Source organism: Eretmochelys imbricata, chromosome 3 (genome assembly GCF_965152235.1).
Source record: "Eretmochelys imbricata isolate rEreImb1 chromosome 3, rEreImb1.hap1, whole genome shotgun sequence".
Classification (NCBI taxonomy): domain Eukaryota; kingdom Metazoa; phylum Chordata; order Testudines; family Cheloniidae; genus Eretmochelys; species Eretmochelys imbricata.
In genome coordinates this window covers 132,519,763-132,540,002 of record NC_135574.1, presented here as the reverse complement: position 1 = coordinate 132,540,002, position 20,240 = coordinate 132,519,763, and the positions used below count along the sequence as shown (strand labels likewise).

The 20,240-nt window shown below is 42.8% G+C and overlaps 1 protein-coding gene across 1 annotated transcript; it reads right to left on the bottom strand.

Moving 5' to 3' along the window:
* Positions 1 to 8,132: 8,132 nt before the first annotated feature.
* Positions 8,133 to 11,868, bottom strand: MAP10 (microtubule associated protein 10). The gene has a single exon (XM_077813413.1). It carries the CDS (start codon positions 11,830 to 11,832, stop codon positions 9,151 to 9,153), a length of 2,682 nt encoding a protein of 893 aa, XP_077669539.1. The 5' UTR covers positions 11,833 to 11,868; the 3' UTR covers positions 8,133 to 9,150.
* Positions 11,869 to 20,240: the final 8,372 nt, after the last annotated feature.

Sequence of the window (20,240 nt, the reverse complement as noted above, 5' to 3'; positions counted from 1 at the left end):
ATGCCAGAGCTTCATCTCTTATACCATGCAAGATCAAGAGAATGGCCAGGCACCCATTCCAAGAAGCAATCATCTTAGTTTGCAGCAAAGGAAATTTAGTTTAGATATTAAGAAAAGCTTTCTAACTATCTAGCTAAGCAATGGAATAGGTTACTTAGAGACATGGAATTCAAGTCACTGGAGGTTTTTAAGAACAGGTTAGACAAACACCTGTCAGAGATAATCTAGGTGTACTTATTCCTACCTCTGCGCAGGGGACTGGACTAGATGACTTCTGGAGGTCCCTTCCAGCCCTACGTTCCTGTGATTCTATATCATCGTATATACCATGCTACTTTATAGCAGAGTTTATCCACTGTTTGTGCAGTGGTGCTGAAGACAGTTTGTCCTCTGTTCTGCTTGCAATTAAATTGTATTCAGCACTGGTTAACTGCAGCCAATACTGACACCCATTTCCAGCAATTAGTAATTTGCTAGTGTAGTCAACCCCTCTGAGGCACACCCAGGCCATACTTCAGGCAAAAATACACACCCCAGAAGAACTGGGATGAAGGGAAAAGTAGATATGTGGCAGTCAGCATCAGACAGTGGGTTCCAGGCCTAAGGAGTTGCATGGAAATAAGTACAAAAATAAGAGTAAGAAGAGGTAGAGGTTAGTTTTATGGTTTGGGCAGAGACAAGGAGTGCAAGGTAGGCGTGAAAGTAGAGTACATAAAAATAGGAAGAGGCTAAATTGAAAGCAATAAGACAGATCTTTAGTTTGATGTGGAAGATGAGGGGAAACCAATGAAGGAATCTGAGTAGTGTCCGGAGATTCCTTCAGTCATGGATGTGCTAGATGAGTTTTGATGCTATATTCTAGAACAACTGGAGGAGTAGGGTGTGTGATGAGTTGGGGGTAGAGCTGTCTATAGGGAAGCCACTGAGAAGGGCATGGCAATAATCAAAGTGCAGAAAGATCAAGGCATGGACAAGAGTTTTGGTGTCAGGAATGGATGAATTTTTGAGATATTGTGGAGGGAAAACTGGCCGCATTAAGTGATGGTGTGAATGTTTAAGAAGAAGATAAATCAAAGATGAGTCTGAGTTTACAAGACTGTGGGACAGGAAGATGATGGAGTTGCCCGCAATAAAGAAGAAAAAGAGGAGAGTTCTGATTATTGGGGAATATAGTCAGGATTTCCCTATCTCTGGGGGAGTTCGTCCCTGACTCATAATAGTGCTAACCTTCCAGGTCAGCAGGAAATTTTATCCTTGGCTCATAAAAAAAAATACTTGTGAAGTACAATTTTTTGCCTTTGGAATGTAAAAATGTTGCTAAAAGACACTAGAGCTTCAATCCCCATGGGTTTGGGTTGTGAAAAATAAGAAGAGGGGGTGCAAACTTTAATCCATCCGTGGGCAAAAATTAGCTCCATCCTTGTGCAAAATTGTGTATCTTTAGTAAATAAAAATGTTCTTTGCTTCTGATAAAGAAAAGTATCTTTTAGATGCTGTCTCGAGATCTGAAACTAGAACATAATGAAGACTCTTTCTTTATATACTGAACTCATCTTGGAGCTGCTGCCTGGTAAGCCACTTACTAGTATTAGTCTTCATTCTGCTATCCCTACTTACACCAGGGTGAAATCCTGGCTCCATTGAAGTCAATGGGAATTTTGCCATTGACCACATTTCACCCCAGCAATCCCAGTGGAAGCATTATAGTCATCAGCTGTAATATTCAAGAGCCTGAGGTTAGGTGCTTAACTTCTATTGAATTTCAATGGGATCTGGGCATTTAAATCCCTAAGGCTCCTATGAAAACCCCAACATTAGTCTCACTGAAGACAATGGGACTACTCGCATAACGGCCGTTAAATATAAGAGAGAGGGTTTGCAGGCTCAATCCATTTTTGTCTAATATAGCCCAGAAGCTGATGATGCAACTTTACCAATGCATAAAGCAAACAGCATGAGGGTTTCCACCCAAAAGATTTGGGGTTATGAAATAATCACCTTATTGTGTCTGTAATTAAAGTAATTATGCTAAATTAACTGATACAGTTTGATATAAATTTGAAGTCCTTTCTTTCACTCTCACTTTTGTATCCTCTCTTTCTCATTAGGAAACTATAACTGAATAAATTTTTAAAATGTAATTTTGCCAAGAACAATGTTAATGTCAGATGTTTGTTAGAAATTTCCTCCACCAGGCTGTGTAATTTATAAATGAATCAATTGTGAAGGCCTTCTCTGCAAAATTGAAGATCGAAACACAATAATTAAGAGTTCTCAGGCAATGACTCAGCAATGAATCTTTCATATACATCTTCCATAACTTGCTAGAGAATATTCCTAATAAATCTTCTGGGAAGCTACAAATGAGCCTACAAAATTAGGAGAGGGGTTCAAATCACAATCAATATGTTGTAAGGGAGTAGGGCATAGGCAGTATGGCCTAATTGTTATTGCTGGGCCGGTATTGCAAAGTCAAGGGGTGGTCACAAAGCAGTGGTCTGTGAGCAAGGATCAGAGTACTTGCAAGAGCCAAAATCAGTAGGCAAGTGTCAGAACAGATTCTCCAATCGAAGATCAGGGAGTGAGGCAAAATGAAGCAATGTCTGGAGCCACAGCAAGTCAGTTGGAAGTTTGCATGATTGCCCAGATAACTTCCTGGGGCACCCTCCAGAGTTTAGGAGTAATGTGGGCCAATCAAAGGCCTGCAGTCTGCTGTCACTCTGGCCCTTTGGGCCATACTTCCTGCGGTGTCTAATCTCTACACTGCTCCTTGGCTAGACCGGACAGTCCCTACGTAAAAGAATAAATGGACACAAATCAGACATCAGGAATGGTAACATACAAAAGACAGTGGGAGAACACTTCAATCTTCCTGGACATTCTATAACAGATTTGAAAGTAGCTATACTTGAACAAAAAACCATCAGAAACAGACTTCAAAGAGAAACAGCAGAACTAAAATTCATTTTCAAATTTAACACCATTAATTTGGGCTTGAACAGGGACTGGGAGTGGCTGGCTCATTACAGAAGCAGCTTTGCCTCTCCTGGAATTGACAGCTCCTCATCTATTGTTGGGAGTGGACTACATCCACCCTGATCGAACTGGCCCTGTCAACACTGGTTCTCCACTTGTGAGGTAACTCCCTTCTCTTCATGTGTCAGTATATTTATGTCTGCAGCTGTAATTTTCACTCCATGAATCTGAAGAAGTGGGGTTTTTACCCACGAAAGCTTATGCTCAAATAAATCTGTTAGTCTTTAAGGTGCCACCGGACTCCTTGTGGCATCCTACCTAGGGAAATGCCAGCTATGAAGATGTAACTTGTATGGGTGTTAAAATTTCACAGGAAAATGTGTAAAGGAAATACAAAACCAGTCAAGTATGTGAACGGGGGTTTGGGAAATCTCAGGAACAAAGCTGAAATCACAGTAAGGGTGTGTAAGGAAAAGGGAATTAAATAAAAATGCCTGCAGCTGGGAGGCAGCTAACACTAGCAATAGCAGATGTGATTGGCTTCATTTTAACAAGCCTCTAGAGGTAACAGCAATCCACCCCTTCATAGTGATGAGCTTCAGTCATCTAACATAAGGTTATTCTGGAAGCTGCAATTTTTAAAAAGGATTGGAAGCAGGACCATTTGGTGAAGGGGAGTGGGGAAGGGAGAGAAAACATTTAGACCATGTGTCCCAGGAACACAGGTCACTGCTCAGCCATCATCTTTAGGGGTTTGTCCCTCAGAATCATAGAATCATAGAATATCAGGGTTGGAAGGGACCTCAGGAGGTCACCTAGATGGGAATACGCAGCATTACTCTTTTCAGAAGCCAATGAAAGTGCTGTAATGCAAAATTTAACAAAACCATATGAGATTATGAACATAAACTGTATGTCTAGAGACTCAAACCTGGAATCTTTGAGCAAGTAATAAAGTAGCTGCCAGTGACAAATGCTGAGAAAATGGAAAAGAAAATGAAGTCCCATGGAATTAGAAATAGCAAGTGGCAATTTATATATAAGAAAAACCATTAAAACTAACAAAGATAAGTAGAACTAATACAAAATCAGTTGTCATAAAAATACTAGGCCCCGGGCCAATATAAACTACAAATAGTGAAAACTTCAATGGAATAATTTCAATGGTAAATCTAATTGCATAATTGCTGGAATTGGACATAAATGATCCCTATATTGAGTATTGCTTCAGGATATCTAGGGAAACAACTTTGTAAACTATGCCTAACTTGCAGTATATAAATCCCTCCAATGAGAACTATGGGCACAGGAGCCAATGAGAGTAAAGAAATGCTCAGGGACATGTTAGAGTTGAACAAACATGTAATGAAGGACATCACTGTGTTCATGTTACTGCCTCCAGACATGTTTAGTATCATGGGAGCAGCAGAGGAGTCAGCTATTGGGATTGAGTCAGGGAGATAGTGGGACAGTAGAACAGGATAAGAATCAGTGGTCAATGATTTGATGTATTGGTCTTTTCCCCACAGTTTTATAATATGGGATACGTATTTACCTGAATAAACAAGGATGAAATATTTGTAAAACTTTACATGCTTTGCCATAACAAATTATTGTACTAGTCATAACTGTTGCAGGACATTAGCATGTTTGGTTGGGGTTTTTTTTAAACAGTATGTTTATCTTTTTTTTTTTTAGCTAAAGTTTTGGGTGAAGGTTAAGGTTTAATTTTTTATAACTGGTTCAATCATCTCTAGCTTAGGTAACTGAAAACTGTTGCTCATAAACACCCACATGGCCAATCTTATCTAGGGTCCAGATCTGCAAACGCTCATGTGTGTATTTAACTTTACTACTACTACGAGGAGCCCGACTGATTTTCGATGGGACTACTTGCAGTAGTAAAGTTAAACACAAACATGTTTGTAGAATTAGGGCCTTAAAGCAGCATATTTGCAAGTCACAAGGAAAGCACCAGCTGAACAGTTTAGTAACCTTTAGTTATTTTTTACTTTTTCATTCATTTATTTTCAAGCATTAGGAGTTTCATTTTGACATTTGAAGGATGCAAGAGTTTGGCAGCATATGGCATGCTAAATATATAATTTATGCATTCTAAGTAACCATAAGGTAGTTGATTCATGGCTCAGTGGAGGAGTGATTACAAGATAAATTTTTAGAGTTCATGGGGCTAATTAGATTTTAAGAAATTACATTATATTTTATCAATTGATTTTAAAACTTGGAAGGATACTACAGGCTAGATCAGCAGTTCTTGACATAAGCAGTGCTTCTATATTACACTTTAAATTTTAATCTAGTTGTTGTTCTGACCTCTAACACTTAAAAGGCACTTAACTTTGTAATAAGGACAGCATGTTCAGGGGAATTATACAACCCTAATGTTAATCTCAGTCCATCTCGGGATGATAGTGATTGAAAGTTGTTACAATTTGGCAGCTGTTTGGCCAATGTGACATTAGTCCCAATGGACAAGAGTCTATATCTGAGTGGGCGGGCATAAAATTGCAACCATTATGGTGATCTTGATAGAGAACAAGGATAGAATGGATACGAGAAATGAACGGTTTTCTCACTCACACAGCTAGGTGTGAGAGTGGATATGCATTTGTGCAGCAGCACTGGGAAATTCGGTATCTGGTTTGTGGATCAGTCTTCAGGGGTGTTGACCAGGCACTTTCACGTGCACTAAAGTCACTTCAGGTTAGATTAGGCCTTTCAAGGCATGAAGATAGTATAGAACCACCCCAGAGAATGCCTGCTTGTGAGACTGTTACAGCTCTTTCTCCTGCTACCCTCACTCAGAAAGCCGGCTGTGCTGGCCAGCACAGAAGTGGGAAGTGGAGCTGTGGCTCTGCCTACTCTGTCACCTTTTGTGGTGGCAGCACTCCTTGTGCTCCTGAGTTCCAAGGCTGTAAATCTAGCCAGCCTTTATGCAGGCAGCACAAAGATAGCGGGAGGCGCCTGATTCTTCCTCCCTCACATCCTACCCTGTAGCCTTGCATAAGGACCAGCCAGGATCTTGCCCTTAACTTTTAAAACATCTTTTACTGAAGAAAATTTGTTCAGTTCAGCTAAAGAGATCTCTTATTATAGCTTCTGATGTTAGCTATTTGGTCATGAGAACACTTAATCCAAGTTGTACATATAACAGAGAAGCTAACTAGTAAGCCACAGGTAAATCTGTAAGTGAAGGGGTATGGCTACATTACAGAGCTTACTGCAGTGCATCTGCAACGCTTCCAGTGCGGATGCTCTAAGCTGATGGGAGAGAGCTCTCCCACTGACGTAACACTCTCACATCAGTGCTTAGGATGCTGTAACTTACGTTGCTCAGGGGGCTGGCTTATTCAAACCCCTGAACATCATAACTTACACCAATTTAAGCTGTAGTGTTTACATAGCCTAAGGTTCATGCAAAAAGGCACCTCTCCCTGATACTCTCCTGTAACTACTAGCCCCGATTTGTTCTGCTGGACAGAAATGCAGAAAATCATCCCATCACTAAAACACACTTCCTACATATTTGTGTTGGTTTATAAATCTTCAGTAATAGACTAATGAACAAATTCGTCCGTATTTCTCTTAATGGAGAAATATTTGAAGATTAGACAAGATTTTGAATTGATTCTCACAACAGTATTGCTAATATCCAATCAGTTTATCTTGCTCAAACTACTAATGCTCAAATAAATTGGTTAGTCTCTAAGGTGCCACAAGTACTCCTTTTCTTTTTGCGAATACAGACTAACACGGCTGTTACTCTGAAATACTAACATACTGTCATTCTGAAGGGTAAAAATTAGGCTGAATCTGTTTAGACTTCTCTCTCTGCAATAACACAAGACTAAATTTTCCTAGCTGGAATTTATGTGAAGGGTGTGTGTATAAAAGGTCTCCTTAAATCTGATATTCAATATTCATGTTGGTATATATGTCTCCTCCTCAGTAATAGTCCATTTATTATGCATTTTTCTATCCACTAGTCTTTCATGCTATACTTAGTCTCCCTAATACTTATTTGTGATTGATCCATAAGTGTTATAGAAATTAGCTGAGATGAATGAGAAATTCCATTATAAACATACTTTGCCCCTACCACAATGTTTACAGATGGAAACTACAGAGAAAATCTCTTGGTTTTGAGTTTCAACCTTCCTTTAGATGCTACTTTATAAAACTTTAAATGTATTATCAGTGGCTAAAAGAGTCTGAGATTTGAATATCACTATTTGTTTTAAGAAATACTGAATAAATATTACTGAAAACCGATACATCCATATACCAAAAATAGCGTGGCCAAGGATTCCAGCCATGTACTTCAATGGTTGTTTTGTCCATAAGGATGACACACAATTTTGTCTATCAGTAAAACAATTGAGTTAATGCTATATTCAAATACCATTCGTGTTTGATACACACTGGTAGAGCAACACCAAAGACAGCAGGAAACCAGCCTCCCTTCATTTCTGGAATTGAGGCGATGAAGTAGAACAATTTTAAAAAGTTATCCCCTGCCACATCTGACTGAAGATTAAAGCTGGGTGAATAACAGGTTTTCCAGTTTGGAGGCAGTTCGGAGGGTGGGGGTGGGGGAATGGTTCAGGTTTAACCAAATCTGAAACTGTGTGGAATGTGAGTCTCCCACAACCTAGGTGATTGCCCGAACCACTGGACTAAAAATGGAGGAATGAGGGTGTGACCGCACTACCACTACCTCATCCTCCTCTTCTGGCAATTTTGACTATTCATGTCTAACTGGCACATAGTTTCTGGTCAATCAAAACCGCATTTTTCATCAAATAACGATGTCTAAAAATTTTACACAGCTCTACCGTAGTTTACTTTGGGTACAGGAACCATGTTTTCTTGTTTTTAAATTACAACACGTCAGTTTCATTCTCAATAATGGGAATTCAATACTCTCATTAGAGCATGTTAATAATAAAGTGATTTAGGTAGAATAGGGAGGTATTGGCCTACAGGCAAAAGCAAAAAAAAAACAAAAAAACACAGTAGTAATTGGAAGAATACCTTGGACACTTAAGAGAATGGATTTGGACAGATGCTTAAAAACAGAATTAAGTCAAAAAGCAGAAAAAGGGCATAACCATTCGATAGCTGGACGTGGAAATCAAGAAAAACAAAAACTGGAAATGAAATATAAATGTAACAGGGGGTAACTAATCACTGGAGATTACCGAGGGATGTAAATTCTCCATCACTTGGCATCTTTAAATCAAAATTTAATGTCTTTCTAAAATATATCTTAGTTCAGTGTTTAGCAACCAACAAATCATAAAAGGCAATCAGGAGGGTTGTGAGGACTCTCAATTTATTACAATCTAAAGCAATGAAAATTTCTCTTCCACTCCCCACCCAAACTTATCTTTCAAGGTCAAATACAGTGTCAACCTCCTGAAATACACACAAATTGGCTTATCAACATTTTTGTTTACTCCTTTATAATAGATATAAGGGGTCATGAAAATTTATAAGGGGTCCCCCAACTTGAAAAGGTGAGAATACTTTAACCACAAGTTAATGGGATCAGTGTTACAAACACTGAGTGAAATGCTATGGCCTATGTTAGTCATTATGATAGTCTAGTCTGACTTTCATATCTACATTATCATAATGATTCCTTCTGGCTTTACAATCTATACTGCTATTGCCTATGACAGGCTGTGTGCATGAAGTAGCAGTTGTACTGCATTTACTTCCTGGAAGTGTAAAGGTTACTTTTGTGAAAAAGGTGACTGTTTAAAATATCAGTTTATAAAAATGGTTAGACATAATTTGTACTCATAACTTAACTGCATGGTTGTTTCTTTAGCACTAACATTTTCTTCTGACAAGTCTTTGGATATTCTAGGAAGGCTTACTGCTTCCATTTTCATTTCTACAATTGAAAAGATGAGGTATTTTAATACTTTTTTGCTTGTCTTTTTCCTTTAAACCTAGGCTTAGACTATTGAAGTTTTATTATATACACCAAAGTTACAATCTTTGTTTTTATAAAAACAAAACCAGCAATTTATTAAATTCATAAAGCCAAACATTTGTGTTATATATATCCAACTACAAATATCTTAATATTGTTTATAAAAATAAAAAAGTAAACATTCTGTTTTGACCAAGAGTGTATATTGATTACATCGTGTATCCAGGCAGCTTATTTACTACTAGTTCACTGATGTGCTTATATTGATTAGGAATACTCAGTGTCCCAAAATCATCATCCTCTTCCTTGTCTGATGTATTGTTTTCCATACCACTAAGTTCAAGATCAGACATGTTGGATGGCAAGTAGGAGCTAACTTGAGATGTCCTCAGTGACTGGCTCTTTTCCAAAGAGGTTTGGCCCTTTACTACACTATTTATATCAGAATTAGTTTGCTTACTCTCCACTTCAGGGGCCTGGAAAATATTTTGGTCAATTTTGCTATCTTCTTCCTTGATATGTGAAGCTAACTCCTGCTTATCTAATGAACCTGCAGGAGGAGAGGAGTCACTAATGGATACACCGACACCCGCACCTGTATTCTGTTTTTTTGCTTTTAAGTCATAGGTTTTTTTAAGAGAATGGACTGGAGATGCACTTGAAGGAACTGGTAGAGGAGCTGAAATACTTTCAGTTCTCAGACTTTTTTCAGAAAGTCTGGACTTCTTGGATTCTGATTCCATGTCTGAGCAAGCTTGCTTTGGGCTTACCAGTGCACACTCTGGGCTGCTATCAAGAGTTTCTGAGCTTCTGCCCGTATCGTCAGCACTGGTGAAATCTTCCGAATAGCCTGTGTTCTCAGGGCTGCCAACAAAGTCATCTGAATACTTGAGTTCAGGGTTACTTTCAAAACTGTTGTTTTGGCCTGGTTGATAATCACCTAACGGGGAAGCATTATAGTCATCTGTGTCTTTGTCATGAATCAAGTCTACTGCTTCCTCATCTACTTTATTTCCCTTTGCATCAGTATCTTGTGTGAAAGTTCTTGGCAGGTGGACTTTCACACCCTTTACTTTGTAAGGGATTTTAATTGTAGTTACTTCCAGTGAAGAGTTTGTATTCACTTCATATGGATTCTCTTCCTTAGCATTTTCCTCATGATTGTTTGGTCTATTGCGAGCAGCATGTTTCTGTAGGTCAGAAATGTCTTCCATTATAGTGGTGGAGTGATCTTTTTCAATACTACTTTGTATTAAAGTCTCAATATTTTCACCAACCTGAATATTTTGTTCTAAAATTCCTCCCTCAGCAGGATGCCTGTAAGACATCAGATGCTGTTCAGCAGTGTTTCTGAATAGTTTTCCTCTGGACAAAGACCCTTTGCTTTGCTTTTCTCTCAGCATCTCGACTTGCCTTTTTCTATATTGTTCTCTCCTTTCATGAAGTATTAACATATCTGGATTGGTCTGCTGTAATCGTAACCTTAGTGTATTTGTGAGTCCATAAAACAGTTTCTTCCTTGGGGGTGTGTTTTCTTTGGTTCCACTCTTCTTTTCAAAACAGTTGTTTCTTGATGCTGCAGCTTTCCTGGTTCCTTTCCCTGCTCCAGTCTCTCGTAAGGAAGAACCCCCCAATTTAGAAAACTGTTGCTGACTTCTTTTGAACCTTTCTCTGGGGTTAAGAAGTGTCTCCTTATCTTTCCCAGCTGGCCATCGGCTTTTAGTAAGAGGTTTTGAGGTCTTGATGTCAGCTTCTTCTACTTCTCGGTATAGCCAGGCCAGCTGGGGGTGAACAGTAGAAGGTCCCAAGTGCAGGGGCTGATTACTCAGCAGGGATAGTTCTACCAGCAAAGCGTTGACCAGAGGCAGCTCTCTTAGAGCATCTCTGAGCTGCTGGGCACTACCCAGCGACTGGGCCAGGGAACCAGAAGCCCGACCTCTGTCTGGACAAGCTTCCTGTAACGGTGCTGGTGTTGCACTTGGGCTCTGCTCCTGTGGTGCCTGAGGCTGGGCAACTGCCACCCGCCTAGGGGCCTGGGCTGGTGGGGGCTCTGTGGGCAGGTGGCTGTAGTACAAAGGGGGAGGGCAGAAGATGTTTGCTTCAATCTCCAGCTCCCTCACCTCCTCCACACATGGCAGATGGGTCTGGCCAGCGGGGGAAGAGGCTTGGCCGCTGTGCTCAGGCTCCAGCTCCCCAGGCAACTCCCTGCCCTGCGGCTCCGTCTGGATGCCGATAGACGTAGAGTGCCTACCATGCCCAGACGCCTGCTCCCCCGGGGTCCCCTGCGGCCTGGGCCCGCTCTGGCGCTGGGTATCCGGGGGGCAGGTGGGCCTGGGCGGCGGCGCTCCCCCGGCCACCCCCTGCCCCAGGCCCGCAGGCAGGTGTCCCAGCAAGGCCGGCCCCAGGCTGCTGAGGCGGTAGCCCAGGGCCAGCTCCCCAACCCGCTCCCCCATGAGGTCCCGCAGGGGGTAACAGCCCCTGCGGCCCCGGGAGCCGGGCGTCGCCCCGCCCTGCGGCGGCCGCAGCAGCTCCTCGGCGGCCGGGGCCAGGGAGACGCAGCAGCTGCCGAGCAGCCGGGCCGGGCCGGGCCCCGGGGGCAGCGCCAGCAGCAGCGCGTAGAGCGGGGCGCGGCGGAGCAGGCCCCGCAGGGGGCCCGGGCCCAGGCGGAAGAGGCAGGACTTGCCCCGGCCGAAGGGGACGAGCCGCCCCGGCGGGCAGCCCGGCTCGGGTGGGTGCACCAGCAAGGTGGGGAAGTCCAGCAGCCGCAGCGCCACGGCCGGGCGCAGGGGGCCGCGCGCGGGCAGCAGCTGCGGCTCCACCCGCACCCACTCCACCAGCAGCTCCAGCGAGAAGAGAGCCTCGCGCGCGCCGCCCTCCTCCTCCTCCTCCATCGCCCAGCGCGAGGGTCTCCGCACCGCCGCAGTCCGGTCAGGGTCTCGCGAGAGTAAGGGGGGGGGTTCGGTGGGATGGGGTTGGTGAAGTCTCGAGGGTATAAATTAAGTTCTCGCGAGAGGAGCGTGGCGGCTCCCGGATAGCGTATGGGAGCAGCGCACGAAGTTACCACGACAAAAACGGTCAGCAACCGGAAGACCTCGCAAAGCCCCTTGGGAGTTGTAGTCTCTGCCCTAGTGCTGGAGCGGGGGAAACCTCCTAGTGGTGACGCTGCAGCACACACCCGCCCGTCACCTGCGTCCGTTCGCCTCGCTGCTGCTGACTCCGGCACTGGGGCTGCAAGGAAGGACAAGCAACACAGGGGCGGGACTGGGGCTTGTGGGGCCCAGGCCCCAGACCCCCAGGGGGTAGCACCCAGCCCTGGAGTGGCTTGTGCCCATCCGCTGTCACTGCACGTGCCCCAAACGTGCTGTAATGCCATCTATTCATTTTTAATACATTCCTCCCTGTAGTATCAGAGCACCATGCACACCCATTGAAAACTACCAGACCTAATTCTCTTCTCATGCTCATATAAATTAGGAGGAGCAACTGGAAATTACTTGAGCTGTACCAGAGTAAAAACTGATGTGAGATACGCTCATCATATTCTAGCCAGAGCATTATGTGTCTTTGAACCTTTCTTATCTCCCTCTTCCATTTTAAACCAGTCTCATTGCCACTGATAGAAAAAAATGCTATCAATGAGGTGCTTACTTTCTGAAAACTATTTTGTTCAATTAAAATCACTGTAAAATAATATGACCTAGATTGATGGCATTAAATTAAAGATACAGAATACTCTTAGCATTTGCCAGCAGGGAGCTAGCTAACGGAAAAGAAAACTAATTCCTCCCTTCCTTTGTTCTGTTCTATTCCTTCCTTTCTCTCTCCTTCCTTTGCCAACAATCACAATCACCCATCTTAAAAAAGAAAAGAAAAGAGGAAACTGTGAGGCAGGATACTGGCCTTCCATTTAGCCAGCACTGCAGGCTAGAATCCAACTCTTAATTTTCAGCCAAATACACTTTGTCTTCATTAGCTATTTTGCCTGAGTAAAGAGTTACGGATGTGACCCTTTATTTGTGACCGGGATTGAGTGGGAAACACTTAGTGGGCAACAAGAAATCTGTAGTTCAACTCTGCTAGTATTCTGTTAATGCCATTGAACAGGCATTATCTTTGAGACAAAACAAAATGGCAATCTGTCCACCTCTTTAAATGAGTTGGAGGAAGTAAAAATACTTAGCAATTTACAAACAACCATCAGAATACCCCAAGGAGGTACATGGGTAGGGATCTGCATTTTTCAGATGGGCAAACTGACACTGAGGTTGTACTCCTAAATTTCAAGATTAGTGGAGACTTCTGAAAATGCCCAACCTGAGAATCTAGGGCCAAATTAATCCTTGATGTCACTCCATTGAAGTTAGTAGTTAAACCATGGATGAATTTGACCTCTGTCGCCTGATTTTCAGATGCTGAGCACCCACAGCTCCCACTGATCTCACTGAGAGTTGCAGGTGTCCAACACCTCTGAAAATCAGTCCCAACGTGTCTCATGATGGAACCCGAATATGGAAGCACAGAAAATTAGTGGATACTTCTGAAAATGTGACTTGGCCAAGGTCAGACTGTGAAGTAGCAGTAAAACAAGGATTAGAGCAGCGAGGGGTTTTTTAATGGCTCCCAGTCCCACAATCAGTTGACATGAACATGCTGCCTCCCCTGAAATCCCTATAAAAAAGATTCCTGATGTAGTTACAATTTGGAAAAAAAAAATGATAAACTTCTGTCCCACACATCATGATTTCTAATGAGAGCAATATTACAGGAACATTTATGGTACTGTTTGTTTCAGGTACTAAGACAGAAGCATTCTGAAAAGAGCTATTTAAGAAAAAATCATACAGCCGGGAGGCTGGATTTTGGAATCCAGCAGTAGCTGTAAATGAAACTATATGGGTAACAGGCAGTGTTTAACATTTGTTTCCCATTCAGGTGGATTCAAATAGTTCACGTAAGATATGGCCAAATCAATCAAACTACGTAAGAAACAAAACCACACTTTTTTTTCAGTCTGAATTATTTTTCCCCCCTCTGAAATTAGCACTTTCATTCCTCGGTTTCTCTCTTGGGAATCTCAGATTGCTAGATTTGACCTCAAATAGATGAATTTTGGGAGAGTAGTGAAAAAAATCCAGACTTGATAGATACACTTACGTTGAGTGTTTGGATGTGGGTTCTTTCAAATCCTGAAGAAAGACAGTTGTGGATTGTGGACTGCACCTTTAGCAATGCCAAATCCATGTTCTGGAAGGAGAAAGGCAACCAAATAATATGTCATGTTAGAGTGGTAATTCTAGCTTCAGCCTGCAGTGCCTAAGTGGAAGATCAGTGTCTTGTCCCATCCATTTTTGCCCCTTCTCATTCATTAAGCAGCTTCATATCTTCTGACTGGAGTAGTCTATCAGTTCTCCCTTTTTGTTTCTGGTCCTCAGTTCTTAGTGGGTCTTCAATTCTTTCTGAGAAGCTGGGAAGTAGGGGAAATTATCAATGGAATCCTTCACTTAACTTTTGTTTCAGTGTGAGTTATTAACCCTCCTTTCCCAGGAATCACAGCATAGAGAACTGGCTCTATAAACTCAGCAGCTTTTGATTTAAATAATTCTTTAAAGGATACAAGAAAAATGTTAAAGGTCCCCTTCAGAGAGAGTCTGAGAGTTTTTAAGTCTTTAGATTTATTGACACCCTGCAAGTGATTGATTCTTTGGTCAGATACCACTTTATGAATGAAGAGGTCTAACATTTGGAAAGAGATCCTGGAAAAAATTAAATTACACAGTCCTACAAATAGAAGATGCTTATTTTGGTGACCAAGGCAATTACAAAATGTTCTGAACATGAGAGACTGTGGCAGTTTATTCATCTTCCAACAATCTCTTGTTTTATTAAATATAAAATAATCTTCCCAGTCCTGGGCCTACATGATGGCATTTGGAATTTGTACAAATATTTAGCTTGACAGCATTCTTATTCAGAACGAGGTCAGTCAATCTGTTGGAATATACAATTGTAACAATAAGAACAATTCTGAAATACTGTATCTTACAATAAGTTCAAAGAAGTCTTATTTGGTCCTTTCTCAGCCACTGTGTTGAAACATCCACTTATCAAGTTAGTGAAGTACAAAAAGAAATTCAGAAATTCATGTGGCAGCCTTCAATAACCCCCTCTCAGTTCCTATCAGCATTCATCTTCTTCAGTTCAAGAGAATAAAGAGCTGTAAATTACAAGGGTAAAGCAGAGGGTCAGAGCAATAATCCTCAGATTTCCCTCTTGGAGAGTTCAGGAAGGGTTTACAACGGAAGCTAATTCAGGTGGGAGTGTGAAATAACTTTAAAAATTACTCTGCGGGTTTGTATGCATGGGCGGTGGGTATCTCAGGCCAAGGGAGGCTAAGCCTCCCCAAACAGCCAGGAGCCCACGCTCCACCTCAAGGCCCCCTCCTGCCTCCCAATTTTCTTCCGTGGCCCCAGCCCAGGTGGCTTCTCTTCCCCGAAGCTGGCTGGGGATAGGGTGGGCCAGCTGGCGGCCCAGGACTCAGGGCATCTGGGGCTGGTACTGGGGCCAACCGGTGCTCTGGTGCTGGGGCTGGCTGATGCTGGAGTGGGCCAGCTGGGGCAGGGTGGACAAACGGTCTGGGCCAGCTGGTGGGCCGGGACTTGGGGTGGCTGTGGCGGGACTTCTCCAGCTGTGATGGGGGGGATTGGAGCTCCGGAGGGGGAGAGGGGCAGAAGGAGTGGGGCCTCAGGCAGGAGGGGTGGGGCCAGGGGCTAGCCTCCCCCAACTGGCAGTTCACACACTGCCCATGTGTGTATGTAAGGTGATGAGTCATCCCTGAAATAGAGCCTGATTTAACACATGCATTGATGAGTCATTCCTGTGCTAGGCTTCAGCCAATCCACAATCCAGGGACTGGTCCAGTGAGCCTAACAGGAGGAACGGCAGCTCAGTCCGCTCAGCATCGCTCGAGGGCTTGGAATTCCTCCTTGCATGATATTGGCAACAGACCCCCCAGCCATAGCTTGCTCCAGCCTTTCATTTGTTCCAGCTCTGTTCCTAGTCCTGCTCCACCCTTGCTATCACTCTGGCCTCGTTACAACCTGGCTCTGGACTCCTGATTCCAGCTCCAACCACTAGGCATGACCATCCCCATCATGGTTTATGACAATGTGTCTGTATATATACACAGAGGATTTAATTATTACCTGCACCCAAGATCCATTTGGTGCAAGGAAGCAGAGAGTATTAGACTCTCTAATCCTTTTCTGCACCAGCTCTGGCATGAGGAAGAGGAGCCTAGTGACTGCTCTAATTATTTTACTGGAATTTTCTTGAAGGGCCCTTATGCTAGTGGAGGACCAGCATTATGGAACTCTGCCCTACTCCTACCATGTCTCCTCCTGTCCCTGGCTTGCCTTGTATGCTGGAAAGGATGGGGCCAGCTGGTACAGGAGCTTGCTGTGCTGGCTTTATACCAACAGTGTGTTCCTCTCTGCCAGGGGAATTCTTCACTGGCCATTTGTATGAGACTTTTATGTTGCCTGAGTAGTGCAAAAAGCTGGAGTCAATGGAGAATCTGATTCTGTGTGTAATTATATGTATATTTATACATACAACACATACACCCTTCCTTTCCTGAATTATTTGTCCTTGCCACGGCTGTCTCTAGCCAGTTTATCAAAGAGCAGCCTGATTGTGCAAACATTTGCTCAGAGGAGTAGCCCGGAAGCATACTGTGTAAGCCCGGTATCTTCATTGGGGCTGCTTGCTTGAGTATCAATTTTCTGGATCAGGCCCTATATGTTTGTAAAAAGAAAAGGAGGACTTGTGGCACCTTAGAGACTAACCAATTTATTTGAGCATAAGCTTTCGTATATGTTTGTAATATGTCACATAAGTTTACAGAACTATGAGTAGTTCTTAATGACATATTTTACTTGCATATGGAACCTAGTTAGAACTCTTAAGCAGTAAAAGAAAAGGATCCCAGTAGATATAACAAAAACGTTGTCCAACTGTCTTCAACTGGAACTTAATGGAATATGTTGGAAGGGTAATATGTGTATGTGAGTGCACCCCCTGCATGACCTAGTTCTGAAATGGCATTTCTGAAATATCAAGGCTGTTTCTTGTCCAATTTCTGACTCAGCCAAAACCAGAGTGCACTGAAAGTCACTTGCAGGAGTCTGATCCTGCCAGAGTTCTAGCCTCAATTCTAGGCCAAAAATATTTGGATTGTTATTTAAACTGAACCTCAGAACCTTTGGAGGTTCCCACCATGAATTTTTACTGTACATTTGGAGCTCTGGTTCCAAAGCACTCAAGTCATGCTTTATTATTATTATTATTATTTTATTTATTATTTATTATTAACAACTTTATTTTAATGCAACAGGTTTTGAGTTTATTTTTATTCTCTGTTATCTTTAACACCTCTTGGAAGTTTAAAAATAGCTATTTTCCTAACAGTGCAGTCCTTTCCTATTTGGCAAATAGTGATGTGTTTCCTGTCTTTTTAGGGAGATTAAAATGAACTAATGCTGTCTTTAGTATTTTACTTTCCTCAAGTGCTGAGAGAGAAGCTTTGTGGGTTAATTAGTCCTGGAGAGTCAGCAGGGGGGCCCCCACAAGATTGTTTTCTCATTGCCTTAGCAAAAAATAATGGTTGGCTTTTAAAGTGTCAGATGAATGAACTTGTGAGGGTAAGTGGCTCTCCCAGCCTGCTCCAAAACACAATCCACACAAACTCAGCCCCTTTTGGACTTTGGCTTTTTTCAAGGGCTAGTGGAATGGGATGTGCCAAGAAACACAGCTCTCCCTCCTCTGCTGAAAGTAGAGGGAAAGTTGTTCTTTCACCCCCTTTCCCAGGCTTGGGGAAGCTCAGCTGAAATAGGCAGGGAAGGAGAAGAACCAAGAAAGAATTATGCAGTGAGAGCCAGTGACAAACAGGATGTTACAGAGAAGGGGTAGGCAGCTATATGAAAAGCGGCAGAGAGAGTTGGTCCATGTGGAGCCATGCCTGAGGTCCTTGCTCATACCTTATTCAAGCAAAATTCTCTTACTGAAGTTTATAGCAGTTGTGCTTAAAAAAAGAAGTGAAGTATGGACCTTGGAATCAAATCCTATGTGAATATCCTTCTTGGCATAGTTTTTACAATCCAGCAGCACAGCCTCTTTTATTAAAGACCCATATGTCATTATCACTTTAAATTAAAGGTCTCGCCCTCATTCTTTTCCATTATTTATTGTACAACATCATGAACTCATTTGATATTAATGGAAACCCCATGAGCATTTGTGCTGTAATTGAGCATTAATTAATGTACCATTGTTTAAATAGTGATACCTACACATCCGGTACACGGGAAACTCTTGCAAGGGATTCAAAAAGGTCAGTTTATTTTCTTTGGCCTTATGGCTGCAATCCTATACTCTCTGTGGTTGTATACATTGACTGATGTTAGGATTCCATTTATTTAGTCATCCATAAAGGATGGCTTAATCAGGGTTGCACACTTTTTATGTGAAGCGGAGAGTCTTTGGGCTAAATATTGTGAAGTGCTGAGACTCCGTGCAACTCCCATCCAAATTGATGAAAACTGCAGGTGCTCAGCACCTCTCAGGATTTGGTTCTTTCTCTGTAGGCAAGGATTTGTCTGGCTCACTCAACACCACCTAAAAAGCTACATTTACAGCGTTCTTATAGGTCAAGATGAAACCACCAGGGGGCAAATTGCAGTTAAGAAAGCCGACAGTGCTTTCTACAGTGAAAGCTCTTACGAACCTCAGCATGGTTTTTAAACTGAATTCACCAGTTAGACGAGCTTTCCTTAACAAAAAACTGGAGATGTCTGCAAATATTTGTTTGGTTAAGAAACTGTTTGTAGTGTGTGCATTTTAACATCACATGCTTGACACTCGTTAAGTCCAAGTGATAATTGCCATTGCAAACCATGTTTGCTAAGGGGCTTATAATATGGCTATTTTGTTCACTGCACGTTTCCAACCTGGAAGACTTTTTTTCCCTTTTGCCTCAAAATGAGTTTAAAATCAATGTGGCTGCTCTGAGAGATTGCAAAAAGTCTGGTGGCAAGTAAGGGGCCAAGAACTTTATTGCTGTCATTGGTCCAAATCCTCTGCCCAGTTATGCGTGAGTAAGGGCTGCATGAACCTCTTACTCTCAACTATATCTGCATCAGGCTGAATGATACGGAGGGTGTTCAGGCCCTGTGCAGAAGGGGGCAGAGGTATTCCATCCCCGCTCAGTGAGATTGAGGTAAAAGCTGCTTGTGGGAGTGGAGACCTAATACAAAAACATTTGTGTCCCCCCCCCCCCCAGCCCTCCACAGATCCCCGTCCTTCTCTTTCCCCATTTAGGAACTATGGAAGTTATTGCAACCCTAAGGCAGCAGAAATATCAATGGAGCAGCAACATTACCCTTTGAGGTGGATGGGGTTTTGGGTGTCTTGTGAGCATGGTAAGGTGGGGCTGTCTCCTCATCTTGCTCCTCAATTGCCTGGAGAGGGGATCTTCGCCCTGCTGGTATTGTTCTCACCCCGACTGATCGCTCCGTTTCAGAGACTTCAACTGTGATGTGTTTGTGGGTCATTTAGCCCATTCAGGCTTCTGCCCTTGCTGCAGCTCCGCTGGGGAGGAACATGCTGCCCACAGGGTCCTGCCTCCCCTGACACCTTCCCCCAACAGCCAGGCTGCTGCATAACATGGAGTTGAGCAATTCTTCGACTCTGTCATTTTCTAGCAGGACAATGGATAGATATTAACTTTCCTTAAAGATTATTCATGGGAGAGCAGGATCTTTACTGCTTGAGTTCATCAGAAAACTTAACTAGGTAGATGGGCCAGGATTTGGCTCAATATATTGTCTTACTGATTAGAGAAGAAGGATGGTTTAATGGTTAGAGCACTAATCTGGGGCTCTCGAGATCTGAACTGATCTCCTGTGGGAGAGCAGATTTCCTGGGTGACCTCAGGCAAGTCATTTAATGTCTCTGTGCCTCAGTTCCCCATCCCTAAAATGAGGCTAGTACCTTGGGCATTGTGTGGATAAATACATTAAAACTGTAATTACCTTGGATGGCTAGATTATACAGGTTTCAGAGTAGCAGCCGTGTTAGTCTGTATCTGCAAAAAGAAAAGGAGGACTTGTGGCACCTTAGAGACTAACAAATTTATTTGAGCATAAACTTTCGTGAGCTACAGCTCACTTCATCTGATTTGTTAGATTATACAGTACCTCTTGCCAGCCTCACAGTCCTTTGTACCATGGTAAACCGCAGTATA

Bases quoted from the DNA above. Each gene is read 5' to 3' on its own strand.
- MAP10 (XM_077813413.1), bottom strand. From the start codon at position 11,832: ATGGAGGAGGAGGAGGAGGGCGGCGCGCGCGAGGCTCTCTTCTCGCTG.